The sequence below is a fragment of the Ranitomeya imitator genome, chromosome 1 (genome assembly GCF_032444005.1).
Source record: "Ranitomeya imitator isolate aRanImi1 chromosome 1, aRanImi1.pri, whole genome shotgun sequence".
NCBI lineage: Eukaryota > Metazoa > Chordata > Amphibia > Anura > Dendrobatidae > Ranitomeya > Ranitomeya imitator.
The window spans coordinates 1,038,342,028-1,038,364,208 of NC_091282.1; the positions used below are offsets into that span (position 1 = coordinate 1,038,342,028).

The following is a 22,181-nucleotide window of genomic DNA, read 5'->3' on the forward strand; positions in this document are numbered from 1 at the left end:
CACCTAAAAGATTCTGAGTAATGGATAGTATATACGATAAGTGCATATGCTACATCTTATAGGTGTATATATGGACACAATTGGAAACCATTCGGACTAAATTGAAACTTCCAAAAAACGAGATGTGGTCCGAGCATGCATTGAAATAGTGGAACAGATATTAGGTAAAAAATTGCCTTTATTGTGAAAATATAGGGCATGTGGTGGCATAGAAGGCGCTCACAAATTGAAATTACATAAAGAGCAATAAATAAATAAAAAACTGTATAAAATCACCCAAGGTAATACAAAGAAAAAGTGCAAGGTGCTAGCAGAAGGAGGAATAGCAGGAGTTACACAAGAATAATAGGTAGGTAGTTTATACACACAGTATAAACATATATTCCAGATGTACTGGAATTTACTAATGTGTAAGCGAAGAAATGTTCAATATATTAAGGGAAACCACTCACATCGCTGGTATTAACAAGCCAGGTTATCTCTCCATATGAAGCCAGTTCCCCATTGACAAAGCATCGCAGTTCACTGTTCTTCCATCTATTGTAAATGTGGACAATTGACACCATGTACCACTGAAAGATAAAAAAGGAAAATACAGAACAGAGTGAGCACAAATGCAACTGATATATAAAAAGAATCCAGAAAATGTAAGACATAATAGCTGCAAAAAAATAAATAAAATAAATACAATTGGAGACTCTAAAACTACAATCTACACCTGTGTCATCACCTGCATGTAACTGTATGGGAATGTTTAGGGAATGTTTTATCACATGCCTGGCACGCTATGCAACTTTGAATTGAGGCACATAGAAGTACGGTACTAGCTTAATATTTCCTAGAAGCACCATGATGTTTAAAAAATAATTTAACTAGCAATTTTTTTTTTTACAAAAACATGTTTAAAAGAAGATAGGGGTAGAGAAAGTCAGCTATTAGACTTGTTGTTCCTGCTTTGGTGACTGTTCAGTAAATTCTATATTGTTCAGTAGAACAAGTGGTCTGTATGAGAGTGCAGGAGCAGCATTTCCAAAGAGATGTAGTGCGAAGGTAGAAATGTGGCCTCTTCATTCATATTAGCGAGGTTCCCGGAGGTAGGACACGGTCATAGGTTATTGGCTATGCCATCATCTGTTTCCAGTTTCAGAAAACCCTGCCCCCAGGAGCACTTTGTTTCAAGAAGGCAAACTATTCAGAGCCGGGTCCCTGCCGCAGCTCCCAGTGTATGTTATTAACTGCAGAGCTGACATCGCAAGAACAGCCCCGCAGCCAAACAGCCCCGCAGCCAAACAGCCCCGCAGCCAAACAGCCAAACAGCCCGCTCAGCAGCTCAGAGGATTGTGCAGTCTACTCTAGCAGAAACTATGAGCCCACTGATTGAATGCAGCAGTGTAGATGTGCCATCAGTGCTGCAGACAATAACAGACACCAGGTGCAACTGTGGAGGTTCAATGCTGGACCTAGTGAGGGTGAGTAAAGTTCAGTTTGTTTTTTTAACAGGAAAACCCAATTTGTGTGAGAACAAGCCTTTAAAATGTAGACATTAGATAACAGTTTACCAAATGCTTGCTTTGCTTACAAAAATTTCTCCCAAGCCCTTCATACATGTGCTCTCATCGGGAAGAGAGGAGTTTGCGTCTGTAGAAAGTGGCTTCTAACTCAGGGAAATAAAAGATCAGACAAACTGAAATTATAAAGCCCTGATTCCAATCTGTGCCCTCACACCAGGAACATTTCCCAATGCATCGTCAGACGTGTTGCTCATAGTCCTAATGTCAGCAAACAAGGAGATAGGAAACCAAAAACTAAACAGACAGGTATACGAAAAATCAATAACCAACACACGTCACACCTTCTGAGGCTTGAAATCGTACTTCACGCAGTGCTGGAAACCTTTTCCTTTGGACTTTATGGATGTGATTATTAAGCAACCGCCAACAAAATGAGCAGAATAACCAAGTCCTTTGTTGGTTCTAAAACTTAAGAAAAATACATATACATATTAGAAGTCAACATAAAACATATCACAATTTATACAGCACGGTAAACTCTTAGGGCACAATTCTTTATAGCATTTGTGCCTATTAAGGTCTAATTTTTACTGTTTTGAAGCAACTTTCTTTTGCACAAACTTTTCTTTCACATTGCACCTATTTTGAAGCCTAGTCTCTTTTTGTTCATCTGTTTTTCTCTGTCGGCCATTGTGGATGCTGTTTTCGTAATGTAAATGTTTGCGACAGATTCATCATTTTTAACTTTTTAAACAAGGCACAATATTTTTGTTCAAATGTACCAAAATCCCTTCCTCCTAGAGTTATTCTTTGTAGGCCTGAAATTTAGGTGCAAATGTTAGACCTGTGCGGAACATTTTCACAGATCATGCGACTTTGTCCTCTAATAAAAAAAAGGAGCATTAAGGTAAAAGACAAAAATAAAAAGCATTGACATTGTGCAAAATTCATGATCCCGCATACGCCATTCTGAAGAATTCGGCGCCAATAATGACATCAAATGACAAAATAGAAAAGCAAATCAAAAAGTAAATGAGGAATCCGACCGTTGTCTTCTGTCCTAGAACTGTAATCCCATTTTACCATGGCCACGATTCATCTTTTGCAGGGTTTTGGGGGTTTTTACGCACTTTACTTTTTTGTCTAGTGGTATTAGTTATTCTTAGAGCCAATTAAAAAACAAAATGGTGTACTCGATTCATTAATTTGGTGCAAAGCCAAAAATGGGCTTTCTTACGGTCTTGGACTTGTTTGATGCCAAAAGTCACAAACACCACAAAAATGTTGCCAAAATACTGGCGAACTCAAAAATACACCAAGGGGAACTGGAGTTAAGTTGCACCAAATTTTGGGAGCACATACAAAATAGACTACAAAAAAGGTGTAAATAAAATATTAAATTGGGTGCAAGCAAATTAAATGCACAAAACTGAATGAAAAACAGATGCCAAGGCAATAATGAATAGGGGCCCAGGTCTAACTGAACTGTGACAGCTTACTCCTAAAAAAAAAAAAAAAAAAAAGGGAAATTTCAGCGCATTTTTGTGTTGCAAACTTTTTGTTATTAAGCCCATCTTACCACATTTTAATAGGTGGTGGCACATCACATCCATAGAAACTTTCTATAAATTACACCAGAAGTTTCTATTGCACCTTCGTGTACAAACACTAGCATATTAGATGATGTGCCCTTCTCAAACAGAAGTGCTCACACGTACCAATATAAATAGGGTTTTGCCTTGTCCACGTTGATGTTGTTTATCGGATCCATTCTTATCCAAGTGTGAAAAGTGAAGCCATTCTGATATGGCCATTTGGCTATTGGCGGTAAGGCAATGGCCTACAGTTCAAAAAGAAAGTCAGCATGTAATAAACAATCTCATGTTATTTTACGGCGTGTGCCAATGCGCAGACCTCCACGTTTCCGTCATCATAAACTACCACAGAGCAAAGAAAACACAAAATGGACATTTTAGTATTTTTCTAAGACAAATATTACAATCACGCACTTTTATATGCCTGAAATTTTCCTATGGATAAAAGTTTAACGTTTCCATTAACGTAAACAAATCTCTTATGACAAAGTGATAAAAAAATGACAATGAATAAAATGATTAAAAGAAACCTTCGCAAATGTGTCATTAGCATATCAGACACTTCCCTGCCGTATTATAGTGACACAAGTTTTATTTTTCACTTTCAAAATCTGCCGAGATTCTCTTCTCCGAGAGATAAAGTGAGCAGGATCTGAATGGCAAAGTGGAGCCTTGGGCTCCCATCTGGTAGGGTTTGTCCAAAGAATACAATGGGTGAATCGATTCACTTTATTATTTTTTTCCCATCAACTCAACAAAAAGTAAATCGGGCACAAATTTACTTAACTTCCAACCAGAAGTCTGAGCTTTACCTCATGCTGAGTATTGTTTTTAATCAGCCACGTAATCATTCTTATGCTTGTTTATGTAGTCATATTCCACAACCCTCCTAATGCAGGACAATGCCAGACCTCATGTGGCTGGAGTGTGTCAGCAGTTCCTGCAAGATGAAGGCATTGAAGCAATGGACTGGCCCGCCCGTTCCCCAGACCGGAATCCGATTGAACACATCTGGGACATCATGTCTCGCACCATCCACTAACGTCACGTTGCAACAGACTGTCCAGGAGTTGGCGGATGCTTTAGTCCAGGTCTGGGAGGAGATCCCTCAGGAGACCATCCGCCACCTCATCAGGAGCATACCCAGGCATTGTAGGGATGTCATACAGGCACGTGGAGGCCACACACACTATTGAGCATCATTTCCTTGTCTTGAGGCATTTCCACTGAAGTTGGATCAGCCTGTAATTTGATTTTCCACTTTGATTTTGACCATCATTTTAACTCCAGCCCTCTGTGGGATATTAGTTGTGTTTTACGTTGATAATTTTTAGGTTTTATTCTTCTCAATACATTCCACTATGTAATGAATAAAGATTTGCAACTGAAATATTTCATTCAGTGATATCTAGGATGTGGGATTTTAGTGTTCCCTTTATTTTTTTGAGCAGTGTATATTGCAATCAAATTACTTTATATAGATAAAACATTTCATATGATCGCCTCTTACTTACTGCGGCACTCTTTCCAGGAAAGTTGAAAAAGGCATCGGGGCCTGTCTTTTGAGGCATGTGCTTTAACACAGACAACAGCTTAACTGCATGAGGAGGCTACAAAAAATTAAAAAAAAATTAAAAATTAAAGATGTGAGAGATTTTACACCAAACCAAAATACTAGAGAAACAAAAAAATATGCCATATACAGATAAAAAAAACAAAAAAAAAAAACAAAATTAAGAAACTACGCGACCTTTTTTGCAATAACCATCTAATAGCAGATACATAGCATAGAGGAAAAAGATGTTCAAAAGGGAAATGAACTACATACATTATAAAATAAATGGCAGCAGCCAATGTGCCTAGAGTTGGAAGATGAATATTGCTCTCTAGAGAGCCAGGCGCCAAGCGCAGAGAAGCGATAATTATTTTTGCCATATTATCTAGTAAATTATGTGGGCAAGCTGGAAAATGCAGCTACCTAGGAAACCAGGTCACCCAGGAGAAAGGTTCTTTTTTCTATACCCAGTAGCAGGACAGAGTAGACAACCCTACTTAAAGTTAATACTCAAGATCCTGAGAAGCCAAGACAATTGCACAATACATCATTTATTTAGTCACAAGTAGTAGGCGGCTGATTATTTTCATTTAAAGTCTGAAAAATATAAGAGGTTTTCATGAAATGACCTATAAAATTTCTAAAGAGAAAGAGAAAAACTGGCAAAAAGGAAGATGTCAGTTTGGAGATGTATGAAAAGGTGGTAAAAATTATGCTGCACTCCATATACAGGTCCTTCTCAAAAAATTAGCATATAGTGTTAAATTTCATTATTTACCATAATGTAATGATTACAATTAAACTTTCATATATTATAGATTCATTATCCACCAACTGAAATTTGTCAGGTCTTTTATTGTTTTAATACTGATGATTTTGGCATACAACTCCTGATAACCCAAAAAACCTGTCTCAATAAATTAGCATATTTCACCCATCCAATCAAATAAAAGTGTTTTTTAATAACAAACAAAAAAACCAACAAATAATAATGTTCAGTTATGCACTCAATACTTGGTCGGGAATCCTTTGGCAGAAATGACTGCTTCAATGCGGCGTGGCATGGAGGCAATCAGCTTGTGACACTGCTGAGATGTTATGGAGGCCCAGGATGCTTCAATAGCGGCCTTAAGCTCATCCAGAGTGTTGGGTCTTGCGTCTCTCAACTTTCTCTTCACAATATCCCACAGATTCTCTATGGGGTTCAGGTCAGGAGAGTTGGCAGGCCAATTGAGCACAGTAATACCATGGTCAGTAAACCATTTACCAGTGGTTTTGGCACTGTGAGCAGGTGCCAGGTCGTGCTGAAAAATGAAATCTTCATCTCCATAAAGCATTTCAGCCGATGGAAGCATGAAGTGCTCCAAAATCTCCTGATAGCTAGCTGCATTGACCCTGCCCTTGATGAAACACAGTGGACCAACACCAGCAGCTGACATGGCACCCCACACCATCACTGACTGTGGGTACTTGACACTGGACTTCAGGCATTTTGGCATTTCCTTCTCCCCAGTCTTCCTCCAGACTGGCACCTTGATTTCCGAATGACATGCAAAATTTGCTTTCATCAGAAAAAAGTACTTGGGACCACTTAGCAACAGTCCAGTGCTGCTTCTCTGTAGCCCAGGTCAGGCGCCTCTGCCGCTGTTTATGGTTCAAAAGTGGCTTTACCTGGGGAATGCGGCACCTGTAGCCCATTTCCTGCACACGCCTGTGCACGGTGGCTCTGGATGTTTCCACACCAGACTCAGTCCACTGCTTCCTCAGGTTCCCCAAGGTCTGGAATCGGTCCTTCTCCACAATCTTCCTCAGGGTCCGGTCTCCTCTTCTCGTTGTACAGCGTTTTCTGCCACATTGTTTCATTCCAACAGACTTGGGGTATGTTCACACGTTCCTGATTTCCATCCTTTTTTTTTCAGGACTGTTTTTTAAAAAACTGCAGCTCTTGGCAGAAAACGCAGGTCTTTTTTTGGTCCTTTTTTTGTCCTTTTTTGATGCGTTTTTTGATCCTTTTTTTAATCCTTTTTTTGATCCTTTTTTATGCAGTTTTCTATGCAGTTAAAATGGCTGAAAATACCCTAACCCTACCCCTAACCGTACCCCTACCCCTATTCTAACCTTAGTGGAAAAAAAAAAAATTCTTAATTTTTTTTTTATTGTCCCTACCTATGGGGGTGACAAAGGGGGGGAGGGTGTCATTTACTATTTTTTTTTATTTTGATCACTGAGATATAACCTCTCAGTGATCAAAATGCACTTTGGAACGAATCTGCCGGCCGGCAGATTCGGCGGGCGCACTGCGCATGCGCCCGCCATTTTGCAAGATGGCGGCGCCCAGGGAGAAGACGGCCGGACGGACACCGGGTAAGTATAAGGGGGGGAGATTAGGGCACGGGGGGGGGGGGGCATCGGAGCACGGGGCGGTGGGATTGGAGCACGGGGGGGCGGGATCGGAGCATAGGGGGGCAGCCACACTCCGCCCACGCACTTCCGCCCGCTTCCCCGCACTTCCTGCTGCAGCGGTTCGGCACCACAAACCGCAGTAAAACCCGCAGATATTTTTTTCATCTGCGGGTTTTATTGCGGGTTTGACTTCACAATGGAGGTCAATGGGTGCAGAACCGCTGCGGCTCCGAAAAAAGAAGTGACATGGTACTTTTTTCCCGCAGCTATTCAGCGCGTTTTTGTTTTTTTTTATTTTCCGCATTGTGGGCACAGCAGTTCCTGTTTTCCATAGGGTACAATGTAATGTACCCTGCATGGAAAACAGCTGCGGACCCGCAGCGGGAAAATCGCGGCAATTCCGCATGAAAAAAAGGATCGTGTGAACATGGCCTTACCATTGAGGTGCCTTGATACAGCACTCTGGGAACAGCCTATTTGTTGAGAAATTTCTTTCTGGGTCTTAAGGTACCTTCACACATAACGATATTGTTAACGATATCGTTGCTATTTGTGACGTAGCAACGATATCGTTAATGAAATCGTTATGTGTGACAGCGACCAACGATCAGGCCCCTGCTGGGAGATCGTTGGTCGCTGAATAAAGTCCAGAACTTTATTTCGTCGCTGGACTCCCTGGAGACATCGCTGGATCGGCGTGTGTGACACCGATCCAGCGATGTCTTCACTGGTAACCAGGGTAAACATCGGGTAACTAAGCGCAGGGCCGCGCTTAGTAACCCGATGTTTACCCTGGTTACCATGCTAAAAGTAAAAAAAAAAAAACAAACACTACATACTTGCCTACCGCTGTCTGTCCTCCAGCGCTGTGCTCTGCTTTCCTCCTGTACTGGCTGTGAGCCGGAAAGCAGAGCGGTGACGTCACCGCTCTGCTTTCCGGCTCACAGACAGTACAGGAGGAGAGCAGAGAAGCAGAGCGCACCGCTGGAGGACAGACGGCTGTAGGTAAGTATGTAGTGTTTGTTTTTTTTTAATTTTAGCATGGTAACCAGGGTAAACATCGGGTTACTAAGCGCGGCCCTGCGCTTAGTTACCCGATGTTTACCCTGGTTACCGGCATCGTTGGTCGCTGGAGAGCGGTCTGTGTGACAGCTCTCCAGCGACCAAACAGCGACGCTGCAGCGATCCGGATCATTGTCGTTATCGCTGCAGCATCGCTTAATGTGAAGGGGCCTTTACCCTCTTGCTTGAGGGTGTCAATGATGGCCTTCTTGACATCTGTCAGGTCGCTAGTCTTAAGGTACTGTCACACTAGACGATATCGCTAGCGATCCGTGACGTTGCAGCATCCTCGCTAGCGATATCGTCCAGTGTGACAGGCAGCAGCGATCAGGCCCCTGCTGGGAGATCGCTGGTCGGGGAAGAAAGTCCAGAACTTTATTTCGTCGCTGGACTCCCCGTAGACATCGCTGAATCGGCGTGTGTGACACCGATTCAGCGATGTCTTTGCTGGTAACCAGGGTAAACATCGGGTAACTAAGCGCAGGGCCGCGCTTAGTAACCCGATGTTTACCCTGGTTACCATCCTAAAAGTAAAAAAACAAACACTACATAATTACCTACAGCCGTCTGTCCTCCAGCGCTGCGCTCTGCTCTCCTCCTGTACTGGCTGTGAGCGTCGGTCAGCCGGAATGCAGAGCGGTGACGTCACCGCTCTGCTTTCTGGCTGCCCGGCGCTCACAGCCAGACCAGAGAAGCAGAGCGCCGAGGACAGACAGCGGTAGGTAAGTATGTAGCGTTTGTTTTTTTACTTTTTAGGATGGTAACCAGGGTAAACATCGGGTTACTAAGCGCGGCCCTGCGCTTAGTTACCCGATGTTTACCCTGGTTACCGGGGACCTCGGGATCGTTGGTCGCTGGAGAGCTGTCTGTGTGACAGCTCTCCAGCGACCAAACAGCGACGCTGCAGCGATCCGGATCGTTGTCGGTATCGCTGCAGCGTCGCTATGTGTGACGGTACCTTAACCCATGATGGGGGTTTTGAGTAATGAACCAGGCAGGGAGTTTATAAAAGCCTCAGGTATCTTTTGCATGTGTTTAGAGTTAATTAGTTGATTCAGAAGATTAGGGTAATAGGTCGTTTAGAGAACCTTTTCTTGATATGCTAATTTATTGAGACAGGTTTTTTGGGTTATCAGGAGTTGTATGCCAAAATCATCAGTATTAAAACAATAAGAGACCTGACAAATTTCAGTTGGTGGATAATGAATCTATAATATATGAAAGTTTAATTGTAATCATTACATTATGGTAAATAATGAAATTTAACACTATATGCTAATTTTTTTAGAAGGACCTGTATATGCCATAGGCTGCAACTTCTTTTACTACCGATCTCACAGACCGCTCTCCAGCGACCAACGATCCCGAGGTCCCCGGTAACCAGGGTAAACATCGGGTAACTAAGCGAAGGGCCGCGCTTAGTAACCCGATGTTTACCCTGGTTACCAGCGTAAAAAAACAAACAGTACATACTTACATTCAGCTGTCTGTCCCTTGCCGTCTGCTTCCTGCACTGACTGCTGGCCGTAAAGTGAAAGCACAGCACAGCCACAGCGGTGAGTCACCGCTGTGTGACTCACCGCTGTGCTGTGCTTTCACTTTCACTTTACGGCCAGCAGTCAGTGCAGGAAGCAGACGGCAAGGGACAGACAGCTGAATGTAAGTATGTAGTGTTTGTTTTTTTACGATGGTAACCAGGGTAAACATCGGGTTACTAAGCGCGGCCCTGCGCTTAGTTACCCGATGTTTACCCTGGTTACCAGTGAAGACATCGCTGAATCGGTGTCACACACACCGATTCAGCGATGTCTGCGGGGAGTCCAGCGACGAAATAAAGTTCTGGACTTTCTTCCCCGACCAGCGACAGCACAGCAGGGGCCTGATCGCTGCTGCCTGTCACACTGGACGATATCGCTAGCGAGGACGCTGCAACGTCACGGATCGCTAGCGATATCGTCTAGTGTGACGGGGCCTTTACTCATTAAGAGCCATGCGTCCCCTAACCCCCGACATATGACTTACAGTTGCATCATATGTCATGATTGACGTAAGCTCAGAAACTGAGTGCGCATGATACTTGGGGCAGATGATGGCTGTGATATTCAGCCATCATCTGCCACACATGCAGAGGAGAAAGAGGGGTAAATATCACTTAAAAGAACTAAGTAAATATCCCTTAAAAGGGAATCAGTGAGAAAGTTTTCGCTATTGTAGTCTGAGAATATGATATAAGGACATAGACCCCGATTCCTGTGATGTGTCTGGGCTATACGGTTTTAACAAAATCAGCGCTTTATCAGCAGGATTATCCGTACAAAACTAGCTGACTTGTGCCATGTAGTCACCTTGCTCTGTAAAACTCAACCCCCCATCATTCATTGGCAGCATTCTGCCTATGCAGAGTGAACACAGAAAGCTGTCAATCAGTGGTGTGGGCGGGGTTATACAGAGCTCAGCATTAGAGTATGGTTAATCTGCAGCAGAGAAAACAGTAATTTAATCAAAATGACAGCAAGCAGCCTAGTAAGTGATACAGATCTCTGCCCCTTCATTATGCTGCTCTCATATTACACCGCAAAATATATGCGGATGGTTCTGTTCACATGGACGTAAGCTCTTGTTGCACCCACAAAATGTAGGCTTAACCCCCCAATCACCTGGCTGGTATGTCGTGGTATGGCTACAGATTGGCATATATAAATATACAAGTCAGCCACTCCTCAATGTATATCTCTGTAATTTAGGCAAATTAGAATACCTCATTAATAAGAGAAGAGATTATTATTCCACCAATAACCAGCTACAGCTTGCTGTAAGACATTTCTCTTACCCAATGCCCCTTTTCTCCCTGAAGTTTACTGAAAAACAGCTTTAGTTCGCGGACCGTGATGCTGTAGCTCGCTAGCACCCCCAACATGTCCACCAGCAGATCTGCAACAGAAGGAACAAGGCAGGAAAGGCTCACAAGGGAAACGAGAACAAGAGAACTAAACTTTTGGGGAGGAAGTGAAATGTGTTTTGGGGATATAAAGAATGTACAGTAATTCTAAATAAAAAAAATGAACGTCATCTCCATTGTAGAGAAATATGGAGCCGTACAAACAATCATACAATACAAAGAGGCTACATTTTTTCTTCGTGTTTATTTAAAAATGGAGAATGTAAAAAGAATTTTATATATAACTATCGAATACTACTAAATAAAGATTCCAGCAGTGACACCCCCCCCCCCACTGAGCATGTATTACGCTCCAAATTATTTTTCACTCAAAAATATGGAATTATACTAAAAATGAGGAAACGTACCTAGTGGCCAATTATTAAGCACCACTGGCAGATTCCAGTTACAGCGCTGATCCAGGTTTTGAAGGTTTCAATGTTTTGTTTTTTTAAAGTACAGCGACGACAAAAATCACTAGAACTTCTCTGATCCTTGGCATTAAGGAACCACACATTTAATTAAAGGGATTGTGTAGTATTTGAACAACCCCTTTTGGATCCCAATGTCTTTTCCCCAGTAAATTAACACTCATCACTTCCAGTGCCATTCCAGCTATGTCCACATTGGCACTTACTTGACATTGGCCGCAGGGATTGTGTAACAATCAGCGCTGGCTTCACTATCCTCTTCTATGAATGTAATTAACATCTATAAGAAGTGCTGCAGCTGCGGCTCTTATTCCTCTGGGGGTGTTGATTTGTTTAAAGGAAAAAGAGGGGAGAGTGAAGCCAGCACTGATTGACCACAGTGATCAAGTGACAATGTCCAGTTAGCTCCAGAAGAGCCAGTGGCGGCACTGCTGGAACAGCGACAGCAACGGAGAGTACAGGTGTTATTGGGTGTCATTTTGGCTGAGCAGTTTATTAGAGCCAGGCATAAATCAGCATAGGTTTCCATAGAGGTACGATACCGGTCTCATTAATCTAGGAAGTGTTTCTTTATTACGAGTGCATAGGGTGGACATATTAAAGGGAATCTGTCACCCCAAAAATCGTATATGAGCCAAGGCCACTGGCATCAGGGGCTTATCTACAGCAATACAGAATGCTGTAGATAAGCCTCGATGTAAGCTGAAAGGTAAGAAAAACAGGTTATATTATACTCACCCAGGGGCGTTCCTGCTGCGGTTCGAGTCAGATGGGCGTCACAGTCCAGGTCCGTTGCCTCCCATCTTCATTTGATGACCTCTTCTTGTCATCCTGCCACGGCTCCGGCGCAAGCGTACTTTGTCTACACTACTGAGGGCATAGCAAAGTACTGAAGTGCGAAGGCGCCGGGAAAGGTCAGAGAGGCTCAGCGCCTGCGCACTGCAGTACTTTGCTCTGTCCTCAATAGGGTAGAGAAAGTACGCCTGCGCTGGAGCCGCGACAGGAAGACAAGAAGAGGTCATCATCGTATTAAGATGGGAGGAGACGGACCCGGACCGTGACACCCATCAGACTCGAACCGCAGCAGGACCGCCCCTGGGTGAGTATAATATAACCCGTTTGTCTTACCTTTCAGGTCACATCGGGGCTTATCTACAGCATTACAGAATGCATTACAGAATGCTGTAGATAAGCCACTGATGCCGGTGGCCTTAGCTCATATACGATGTTTGGGGTGACAGATTCCCTTTAAAGCATCACCCTACATCTATGTATGCCCTCAATTACATCAGGAGATGCTTTGTTGATTGATTGCTGTATTACAAAAATATTTTGCTTTAGAAGCGTTATTTCTAGGGGAGAATCTCTGTATTACGTGGTTCTATAGTACCTACGGCTCCGTAGGCACCCCACTTGCCATCAATTATTACCTGCAATCATGCCATCGACCTTGTCAATTCTGTTCAAAACAAGTTCAACCAAGCCAACTTCAGTACAGATGAGAAGATTGCGAATGCTTTTCTTCAGGATGGCAGTAAAGATGCTCCAGATTTCTGCTTGGCAGGTGACATCACATTTGTCCAGCAGCTCAACCATACAAATAATGCTGTCTCCCTCTTGAATGATGAAATTCATCTCCAGGTCAAACTGCCCTCCGACAAGCTGCAAATACAATGGGAAAAGTATTGTTCATACTAAACAAAATGAACAAATTACACCACTTTGTGACATGAATGAGGTGGCCTTTTGCCAGAAGATGGTGTAAAGACAATCACTAAGATTCCTAACATGCGGCGCCAAACTATGTATTTATTTTTAAAAACTCCATACCACAATCTAGTATAGAACAGAGGCTTGATACGCAGGCAAACCCCGGAAACTAATGAGTGATAATGCACAATCTGCATAACACCTTGTAGAGAGTCATGTGGGAACCGACCGCGCAGTTGCATCATATGTCTCATTCGCCGACGACGGGTTACACAACCTCAGGATAGAAACAGACAATTATCAGATAAGATCTCACTGGAAGACATCATTCTGGCTCCATAGGAAAACCTTTCAGAGGGACAATATGGACATTGTCTGCTGAACCACAATATATATATATATATATATATATATATATATATATATATATATATATATATATATATATATATATATATATATATATATATATATATATATATATATTTATTTTATTTTTTATTTTTTTCTTTAAATCGTTACTGAATATATATGTAGAATTCTGTTATATTTAACTCCAAGCGAAAATGCTAATTAATATCTGCAGCCGTTAACAGATCAGCCCCAGGTGCATTAAATGTCTACAGAATTATATCAGAAACATTGTAAATTAAAAAAATAAAACACAACACTAAAGGCAGCTTGCCCTTCTTATTTACCAAAGATTAGATTCCTCAGTGGCCAACAGCCTAAACCACAAATAAAACTACCCTGTAAAATAAGCAATTTGCTTTAGAACAGTTGTATAAAGGCCACAAAAAAAAAAAAAAAAATTATGACGAAAGTAATACAATATGGTCCTGTATAATGAGAACAGAAGTGCTACAATCTATGCACAGCCGTTCAGCACTGCAGCAACAATTCCAATTTGTGCAACTTTTCTGCACAGCTTCAACAACAACTATCAAGAGAATGCATAAAACTTTTTTCATTCCGTGCTCAATTAGTTCATGAAACTCAATAACGTCGACATACATTAACCTGCTTGAAAGAAAAATTGTCATTTTAAGCCATAGCATAGTCACAATGCAGAGTTCATTTTAAATTCGTAAAAAAAATAATAATAATAATAATAAATAATAAAAGATGCAGTTTGATTGGTTGCTATGAGAAAAAAAAAAAAAGTACAAAAAAAGTAAATCAAATCTATTGTGAAAGATGTCACGGTTTAAGTCACACCTGTTAATCTCCATCTTACAAGTCTATAGACGCTTAACTCACAGGCTGAGTTTTGTTTTTTTTTTTGTTTTTTTTACCTAGACATACAATAAAATTTGTAATTTTTATTTACTAGGTGCTGGACATTTTCCTTAATTCATCTTTACTGTATGCATCGCTTGGGGGTTTATAAGCCAGAGTCATGCATCCCTGCTCTGAATGCTAGTGAGGCCTCTTTCACACTTCAGTTGTTTGGCGTCAGTCACCTCCGACATAGTGACGGATCCGTCACAATTGTTGAGAAAACGGTTCTAACGGATCCGGTTTTTTGACGGATCCGTTACTTGGGGGTTGTCTGGGAAAAGTATCTACTTTTTGGAGCATGCGCAATTGAAAAAAACGGATTGGGGCGACGGATCCGTCGAAATGACAGTTACGACAGATCCATCACCCATAGGTGGCCATTCTATGGAATGGCGGACGCGACAAATCCGTCGCGATCCGCCATTTCGGCGTTGACAAAAAAACGTTTCAATGTCCGTCTATGTCCAGAAAACGTCCGCCAAATTTCGACGGAACCGTCGCATGGCAGATGGAACGGACGACCATCCGTCACAATCCGTCGCTAATGCAAGTCTATGGGAAAATAACGGATCCATAAAAAAAAAATTGACGGATCCGTTATTTGAGGAAAATGGCGGTTTTAGACGGACGCCAAACAACTGAAGTGTGAAAGAGGCCTTAGCCGTGCTACAGAATGTGAGAAGGGTGAACGGTGCTACAGCAAGAGGTGCAAAATATGAGAAGGGCAAACCGTACTACAGCAAGAGGTGTAAAATATGAGAAGGGCAAACCGTGCTACAGCAAGAGGTGTAAAATATGAGAAGGGCAAACCGTGCTACAGCAAGAGGTGTAAAATATGAGAAGGGCAAACCGTACTACAGCAAGAGGTGTAAAATATGAGAAGGGTGAGCCATGCTACAGCAAGAGGTGTAAAATGTGAGAAGGGTGAACGGTGCTACAGCAAGAGGTGTAAAATATGAGAAGGGTGAACCGTGCTACAGCAAGAGGTGTAAAATATGAGAAGGGCAAACCGTACTACAGCAAGAGGTGTAAAATATGAGAAGGGTGAGCCATGCTACAGCAAGAGGTGTAAAATATGAGAAGGGTGAACCGTGCTACAGCAAGAGGTGTAAAATATGAGAAGGGTGAACCGTACTACAGCAAGAGGTGTAAAATATGAGAAGGGCAAACCGTACTACAGCAAGAGGTGTAAAATATGAGAAGGGTGAGCCATGCTACAGCAAGAGGTGTAAAATATGAGAAGGGTGAACCGTGCTACAGCAAGAGGTGTAAAATATGAGAAGGGTGAACCGTGCTACAGCAAGAGGTGTAAAATGTGAGAAGGGTGAGCCATGCTACAGCAAGAGGTGTAAAATATGAGAAGGGTGAATCGTGCTACAGCAAGAGGCATAGGATACGTTAAGGCTGAATAATACTACATCATGAGGCATAGAATGCGAGAAGAGTTAACTGCGCTACAGCAAAAACAGGATTTTTGGTTGCTTACCGTAAAATCTGTTTCTTGAAGCCTCCATTGGGGGACACAGGAACCATGGGTGTATGCTGCTGCCACTAGGAGGCTGACATGCAAATAAAAGTTAGCTCCTCCTCTGCAGTGTACACCCCACCGACTGGCATTATACTCTTCAGTTAGTGAGAAAGCAGTAGGAGAAAAGAAAAAGGTTGAAAAACCATAACCACAAACTTGAGAACTGTAAACGTGAGAACAGTCATAGAACAGATAACAACAGAAACATTGGGAGGGAGCTGTGTCCCCCAATGGAGGCTTCAAGAAACAAATTTTACGGTAAGCAACCAAAAATCCTGTTTTCTTTATCGCCTCTCATTGGGGGACACAGGAACCATGGGACGTCCCAAAGCAGTCCCTAGGGCGGGAAAAAACAGACTTCCATCAGGCCAGAGGACTCACTACTGCCGCCTGCAGGATCCTTCTGCCTAGGCCGGCGTCCGCCGAAGTGTAGGTATGGACCTTGTAAAATTTGGCGAACGTGTGGATGGAAGACCAAGTTGCCGCTTTGCAAAGCTGTAGGGCGGAAGCCCTGTGGTGCACCGCCCAGGAGGCGCCGACTGCCCGGGTAGAGTGAGCCTTAATCCCAGGAGGGGGCACTCTGTTCTTGACCCGGTAAGCCTCCAAAATTGCCATTCTGATCCAGCGAGCAATAGTCGCTTTAGAAGCCGGTTGGCCTCTGCTCGTGCCATCAGGAATGACGAAAAAAGAATCAGTCTTCCGGAAAGTGGACGTTCTGTCCAGATAGATCCTCACTGCCCTGACGAGGTCCAGCTTGTTCAACGATCGCTCCAGAGGATGAGTCGGAGCTGAACAAAAGGAAGGTAGAACAATGTAGAACAATGTCCTCGTTGAGGTGGAAGGTGGAAACCACCTTAGGAAGTAAAGAAGGTGGAGGCCGGAAGACCACCTTGTCCTGGTGAATGACCAAAAAACGGAGGACGGCAAGACAGGGCCGCCAACTCGGAAACGCGGCGAATAGACTTGATGGCCACAAGAAAGGTCACCTTCCAAGATAGAACAGATAGAGGAATCTCCCTAAGAGGTTCAAAGGGGGAAACCCTCAGAACGTCCAGTACCAGGTTTAAGTCCCATGCGTCCACAGGGGCTCTGTACGGTGGAACAGCGTGGGCTACTCCTTGAAAGAAGGTCTTAACCTGTGGCCGAGAGGCCAAGCTCTTCTGAAAGAGGATGGCAAGCGCAGAAACCTGGCCCTTTAGGGAGCTAAGAGCCAGGCCCGAATCCAGTCCTGCCTGAAGGAAGGCCAAAAGAGAAGGCAGGGAAAAAACCATAGGCGGAACGCGGTTGGATTCGCACCAACGAAAGTAAGCCTTCCAGGTACGGTAGTAGATCCTGGGAGACGAAGGCTTCCGAGCCTGAATCATGGTGTGAATCACCCGGTCCGAAAGGCCGGACGCTCTTAGAACCGCGGTCTCAACAGCCACGCCGTTAAACTGAGCGACCGAGAATTCGGGTGGCAGATCGGACCCTGGGACAGCAGATCGGGCCTGTCTGGAAGGCGCCAGGGAGCGTCCGCGAGAAGGTTGACGAGCTCCGCGAACCAAGCTCTCCTGGGCCAATCCAGGGCGATCTGGATGACCGGCACCCCTTCCGCTTTGATCTTCTTCAACAGTTTGGGAAGTAATGGAAGGGGTGGGAACAGGTAGGGCAGCTCGAACTGTGACCAAGGAATGGCCAGAGCCTCGACGCCCACTGCGAGAGGATCGCGGGACCTGGAGACGAACTACAGAACCTTCCTGTTGATTCGAGACGCCGTGAGGTCCACGTCCGGAGTGCCCCATCAAAGACAAATCTGATGGAAGACCTCCGGATGCAAGGACCATTCCCCTGCCGCGAGGCCCTCGCGGCTGAGGAAGTCGGCGGCCCAGTTGTCCACGCCGGGGATATGCACCGCGGATATCACCGGAACCGTTGCCTCTGCCCAGAGGAGGATCTTGGATACCTTGGCAAGGGCCAAGGAGCTCCGGGTCCCCCCCTGATGGTTGACATATGCCATAGCCGTGGCGTTGTCCGTCTGGATCCGGACTGGCAGGCCCCTGATGATCCTTACCCAGTGGCGGAGGGACAGAAAGATGGCCCGAATTTCGAGGACATTGATTGGCAGAGATGACTCCTGCGACGACCAACGGCCCTGAACCGTCAGGTGGCGAAAAAACCGCACCCCAGCAGAACAGGCTGGCGTCCGTTGTCACTACCTGCCAGAGAACTGGAAGGAAGGACCTGCCCTGGGAGATGAGAGGTGACGTCAGCCACCAGTTGAGGGACCGCTTGACCCGAGAAGAGAGTCTGATCGGCCGATACAGGGAGAAGACAGAATGGCTTGCTGAAGGGGTCGCGAATGAAATTGGGCGAAGGGAATCGCTTCCAATGTAGCTACCATCCTTCCCAGAACCTTCATGGCCGATCGGAGGGAGGGAGGCCGAGGACCCTGGAGCAAGCGTATGTCCCGACAAAGAGTGGATCTCTTGTCTTTGGGATGGAAGACTCTGGTCTGACGAGTGTCGAAAAGCATGCCCAGAAAGATGATGCGCTGAGAGGGAATAAAGGCAGGACTTCTTCCGGTTGACCAGCCACTCGAAACGGGCTAAGGTGTCGAGAACAATGGACAGGCTTTCGTGAGCCTGAGCAAAGGACGGAGCCTTGATGAGGAGGTCGTTGAGGTATGGAAATAGGACCAAGCCTCTAACTCTCAAGATGGCCATCAGCGCCGCCATGATCTTCGTGAACACCCTTGGCGCGGTTGCGAGACCTAACGGCAGGGCGACGAATTGAAAGTGTTCTCGTTGCACTGCGAAGCACAGGAAACGGTGATGTCCGGGAAATATCGGGACATGGAGGTAGGCGTCCTGGATATCTATTGAGCATAGAAATTCCTGGGCCTCCCTGGAAGCAATTACCGAACGAAGGGATTCCATCCTGAAGTGTCTCAGGCGAACTCTCCTGTACAGCAATTTGAGGTCCAGAATGGGGCGAACCTTGCCGTCTTTTTTCGGTACCACAAAAAGGTTCGAGTAGAAACCCGAGAACCGTTCTTTCTCTAGGACGGGAACGATTACCCCGGATTTGAGCAGAGAAGCGATGGCTGCAAAGAAGCCCGGAACTAGAGCGGGATCTCCTGGAGGACGGGATTGGAAGAAACGATCCCTGGGTCGGGAGGCGAACTCTATCTTGTATCCAGAGGATACAACTTCCCTGACCCATGCGTCCTCTACTGCGGAAATCCAGACGTCCCTGAATAGGAGAAGACGGCCACCCAACCTGGGAGTTGGGCTGGAGTCTTGTCGAGAGTCATGCCGAGGTGGATCTTCCGGTCCTGGGCCTGGAGGATCTACCCTGGGAATAGCGAGGACGCCAGGACGGAGTGGGCCTAAAGGACACCGCCTTCTTCTCCTGACGTGCCTGTGGCCTCTGTTGCTGCTGGGAAAAGGAGTTTGATGCAGCGAAGCGACGAAAGGGCCGAAAAGAGCGAAACTGCCGTCTAGGATGAGGGCGACGAAGCTTAGCCTGGGGGAGAAGAGAACTTGTACCCCCGGAGGCGTCCTTAATGATTTGATCCAGCTGGGAACCACAGAGACGAGAGCCCTGGAAGGGCAGACTAGTGAGGGACTTTTTAGAAGATAAGTTCGCCTGCCAGGCCTTGAGCCAAACGGTGCAGCGGATGGCAACGGCATTGCTGGAAGCCTGAGCCGCACAAGACGCGACATCCAGGGAGGCAGAGACCAGGTATTCACCAGCGTGGGAAATCTGGTTGGCAAGCTCCGCTAGTTGCACGGGAGGCGCCCCGTCCAGGATACCTCGACGGAGCCCTTTGGCCCATATGGAGATGGATTTAGAAACCCAAGTGGAAGCAAAAGCTGGGCACATAGCCGCTGCAGCCGCTTCAAAAGCTGACTTTGCCAAGGATTCTATAGCCCTATCGTTAGAGTCCTTCAGAGATGCTCCGCCGGACAGAGGAAGCACCGTGTTGGTGGACAGCCTGGACACAGGTGGATCCACCGAGGGAGAGACCGTCCAATTGGCGGTAAGTTCTGGAGAAAAGGGATATAGCACACCCAGGCGTTTTCCCCTCTGAAAATGCCTAGTGGGGTTCTCTCTCTCTCTGGACATGATCTCCTCAAATTCAGGATGAGGAGCAAAAAACTTGGAAGGTGGTCTGGCCGTCTAAAGAAACCGCCTGATCTGCGGGTTCCGTAGAGGGATCTTTTATGCCACAGGATTGGTTTACTGCCCCAATGAGATTCTGGACCATCTCCCTCATGGTGGCGATTTGGTTAGAATCCAGCTCCGAAATATCCTCCGAGGGCGCATCAGAGAATGCCTCGCCTGACTCAGGGGAGGAGGGTCGAGGGGACGCCGACCGCAGGGGAGGGCCGTGTGGCGAGATGGAGCGAGAAGAGGACTCAGACCGACGTTCCTGTCTGGACCTTTTGTGGCTTATCAAGGAGGGCTCGGGCGGCGGTTCCTGCGACCCGCTGGCCACTGCAGGGGTCTGCAGGGATAAACGATCCAGCGCGGCCACCAGGGTTTGGGACACCAGTGTTAAATCGGCCACCGATTGTGACAGAGAGGAGGCCCAGCCTGGGATGGAGGGGGGGGGGGGATCACTCTCGGGCGGAACAGCCGGGGGATCCTGGGCGGTGGGAACAATCGGGTTGCTGCAGGACTGACACAGCGGGGAGGACTGACCTGAGGGAAGCTAGCTGTTACAGGACGAACATGCAAAGTACGTGACTAAAAGATCCCTGAAGAAATGCCAGCGGGTTAGGGAACAGTGGGGCAGGGGAGGGTGTCAGTCTGCAGTGCAGAGCTACTCACGGTAGATGAGAAAGGAATTCAGAGAGCTGTCCGGCTTGATGAATGGACCTCCGGCAAAGGTAGTCCCTCTAGCAGGGGATGTGGGCTTCTGCTGCAGTCTGATCAGAGGAAGCTGACCGCTGAGAAATGCGACAGGTGCAGAGGAACCTCGTGTTCCAAGATGGCGCCGGTGGGTGGGGAAAAGGGCGGGACCTGTGCCCCTGTCCCAGAGAGGTTGTCGGGCGGGAGAAAAGCCCGCCCGACGAAGAGGAGAAGGGGGCGGAGTCCGGCACCGGAAGTAGCTAGGTGCCGGAAAAGGCCGCGGCGACTGAGGGAGGGATCGGGGCGGCAGCTGAGACGCCGCACACCGCAGCAGGCACAAAGCGGTGTGGCGGCCTGCAAGCCGCCGCGCCAAAAAACGGGCTGGACGGCCGCATACAGCGGCCTGGGAAAAGTAGCTGCAGGGACCGCAGCGGTGCGGCGGCTGTTTAGCAGAGCCGCCACACTGAAGAAAATAATGAACGGCCGCTTGCAGCGGCCGGAGCCGGGCAGCCGCAAGCAGTGTGGCAGACCGAGAGGGCCGCACTGATGGCAAGGACGCCGCTGAGAGCGGCAGGACCAGCTGTGCAGCGGCTAGTGGTAAAGAAGCCACGCCGGCACAGGGGCAAGGCGGCCGCCGCCAAAGAAGCAGTGCGGCGGCTGAAAGAAATGGGCCCAGCTCCAGAAAGGAGGTAAGGTGACTTGCACCTGAAAACCCCTAAATAAGGCACTTCTTTGTGAATTTGTGGGATGGGTATCACAGTGGATCGTTAGGTAATATACTCACCTTAGACATCCCACGCCGGTACTAACCTGGAAGGTATCAGACGTCCAGGGGCTGATGGACGTCCTCGTCTCCGCGACCGACAGGCTCTGGTGGGCGAGTGGGTGGGGGACGGATGCAGGACCGGACTTCTGAGCACGCTTGTGTGCTAGGATCTTGGTCCTGCTGAGGGATCTATGAGGATACGGGGTGGCAGTACACACCGTACTCATAGTCCGCATTGTGGGACTACAGGTGTGACTGTTCACCCTGTATCCCTCCGGAAACCTGAAAGGAAACGACGCACATTGAGGTAGATAAGGGTCTGATGAAAGACCCGTGTCCACCTCCTACTGACACTAAGCTAAACTGAAGAGTATAATGCCAGTCGGTGGGGTGTACACTGCAGAGGAGGAGCTAACTTTTTTATTAGCATAGTGTCAGCCTCCTAGTGGCAGCAGCATACACCCATGGTTCCTGTGTCCCCCAATGAGAGGCGATAAAGAAAAACACATGATATGAGAAGGATGAGCCATGCTACAGCAATAGACATAGGATACGAGAAGGGTGA

General features: G+C 46.2%; 1 protein-coding gene across 1 annotated transcript in view; it reads right to left on the minus strand.

Moving 5' to 3' along the window:
- LRBA (LPS responsive beige-like anchor protein) overlaps positions 1–22,181 on the minus strand; it is an 825,317-nt gene that overhangs the window by 764,689 nt on the left and 38,447 nt on the right. Inside the window, exons 2-7 of the mRNA XM_069744053.1 lie at positions 12,926–13,157; positions 10,957–11,057; positions 4,621–4,716; positions 3,230–3,351; positions 1,853–1,979; positions 453–572 (exon numbers count right to left, since the gene is read on the minus strand). Coding sequence (XP_069600154.1) covers positions 453–572; positions 1,853–1,979; positions 3,230–3,351; positions 4,621–4,716; positions 10,957–11,057; positions 12,926–13,157 — 798 coding nt within the window. The remainder of the gene's footprint in view (positions 1–452; positions 573–1,852; positions 1,980–3,229; positions 3,352–4,620; positions 4,717–10,956; positions 11,058–12,925; positions 13,158–22,181) is intronic.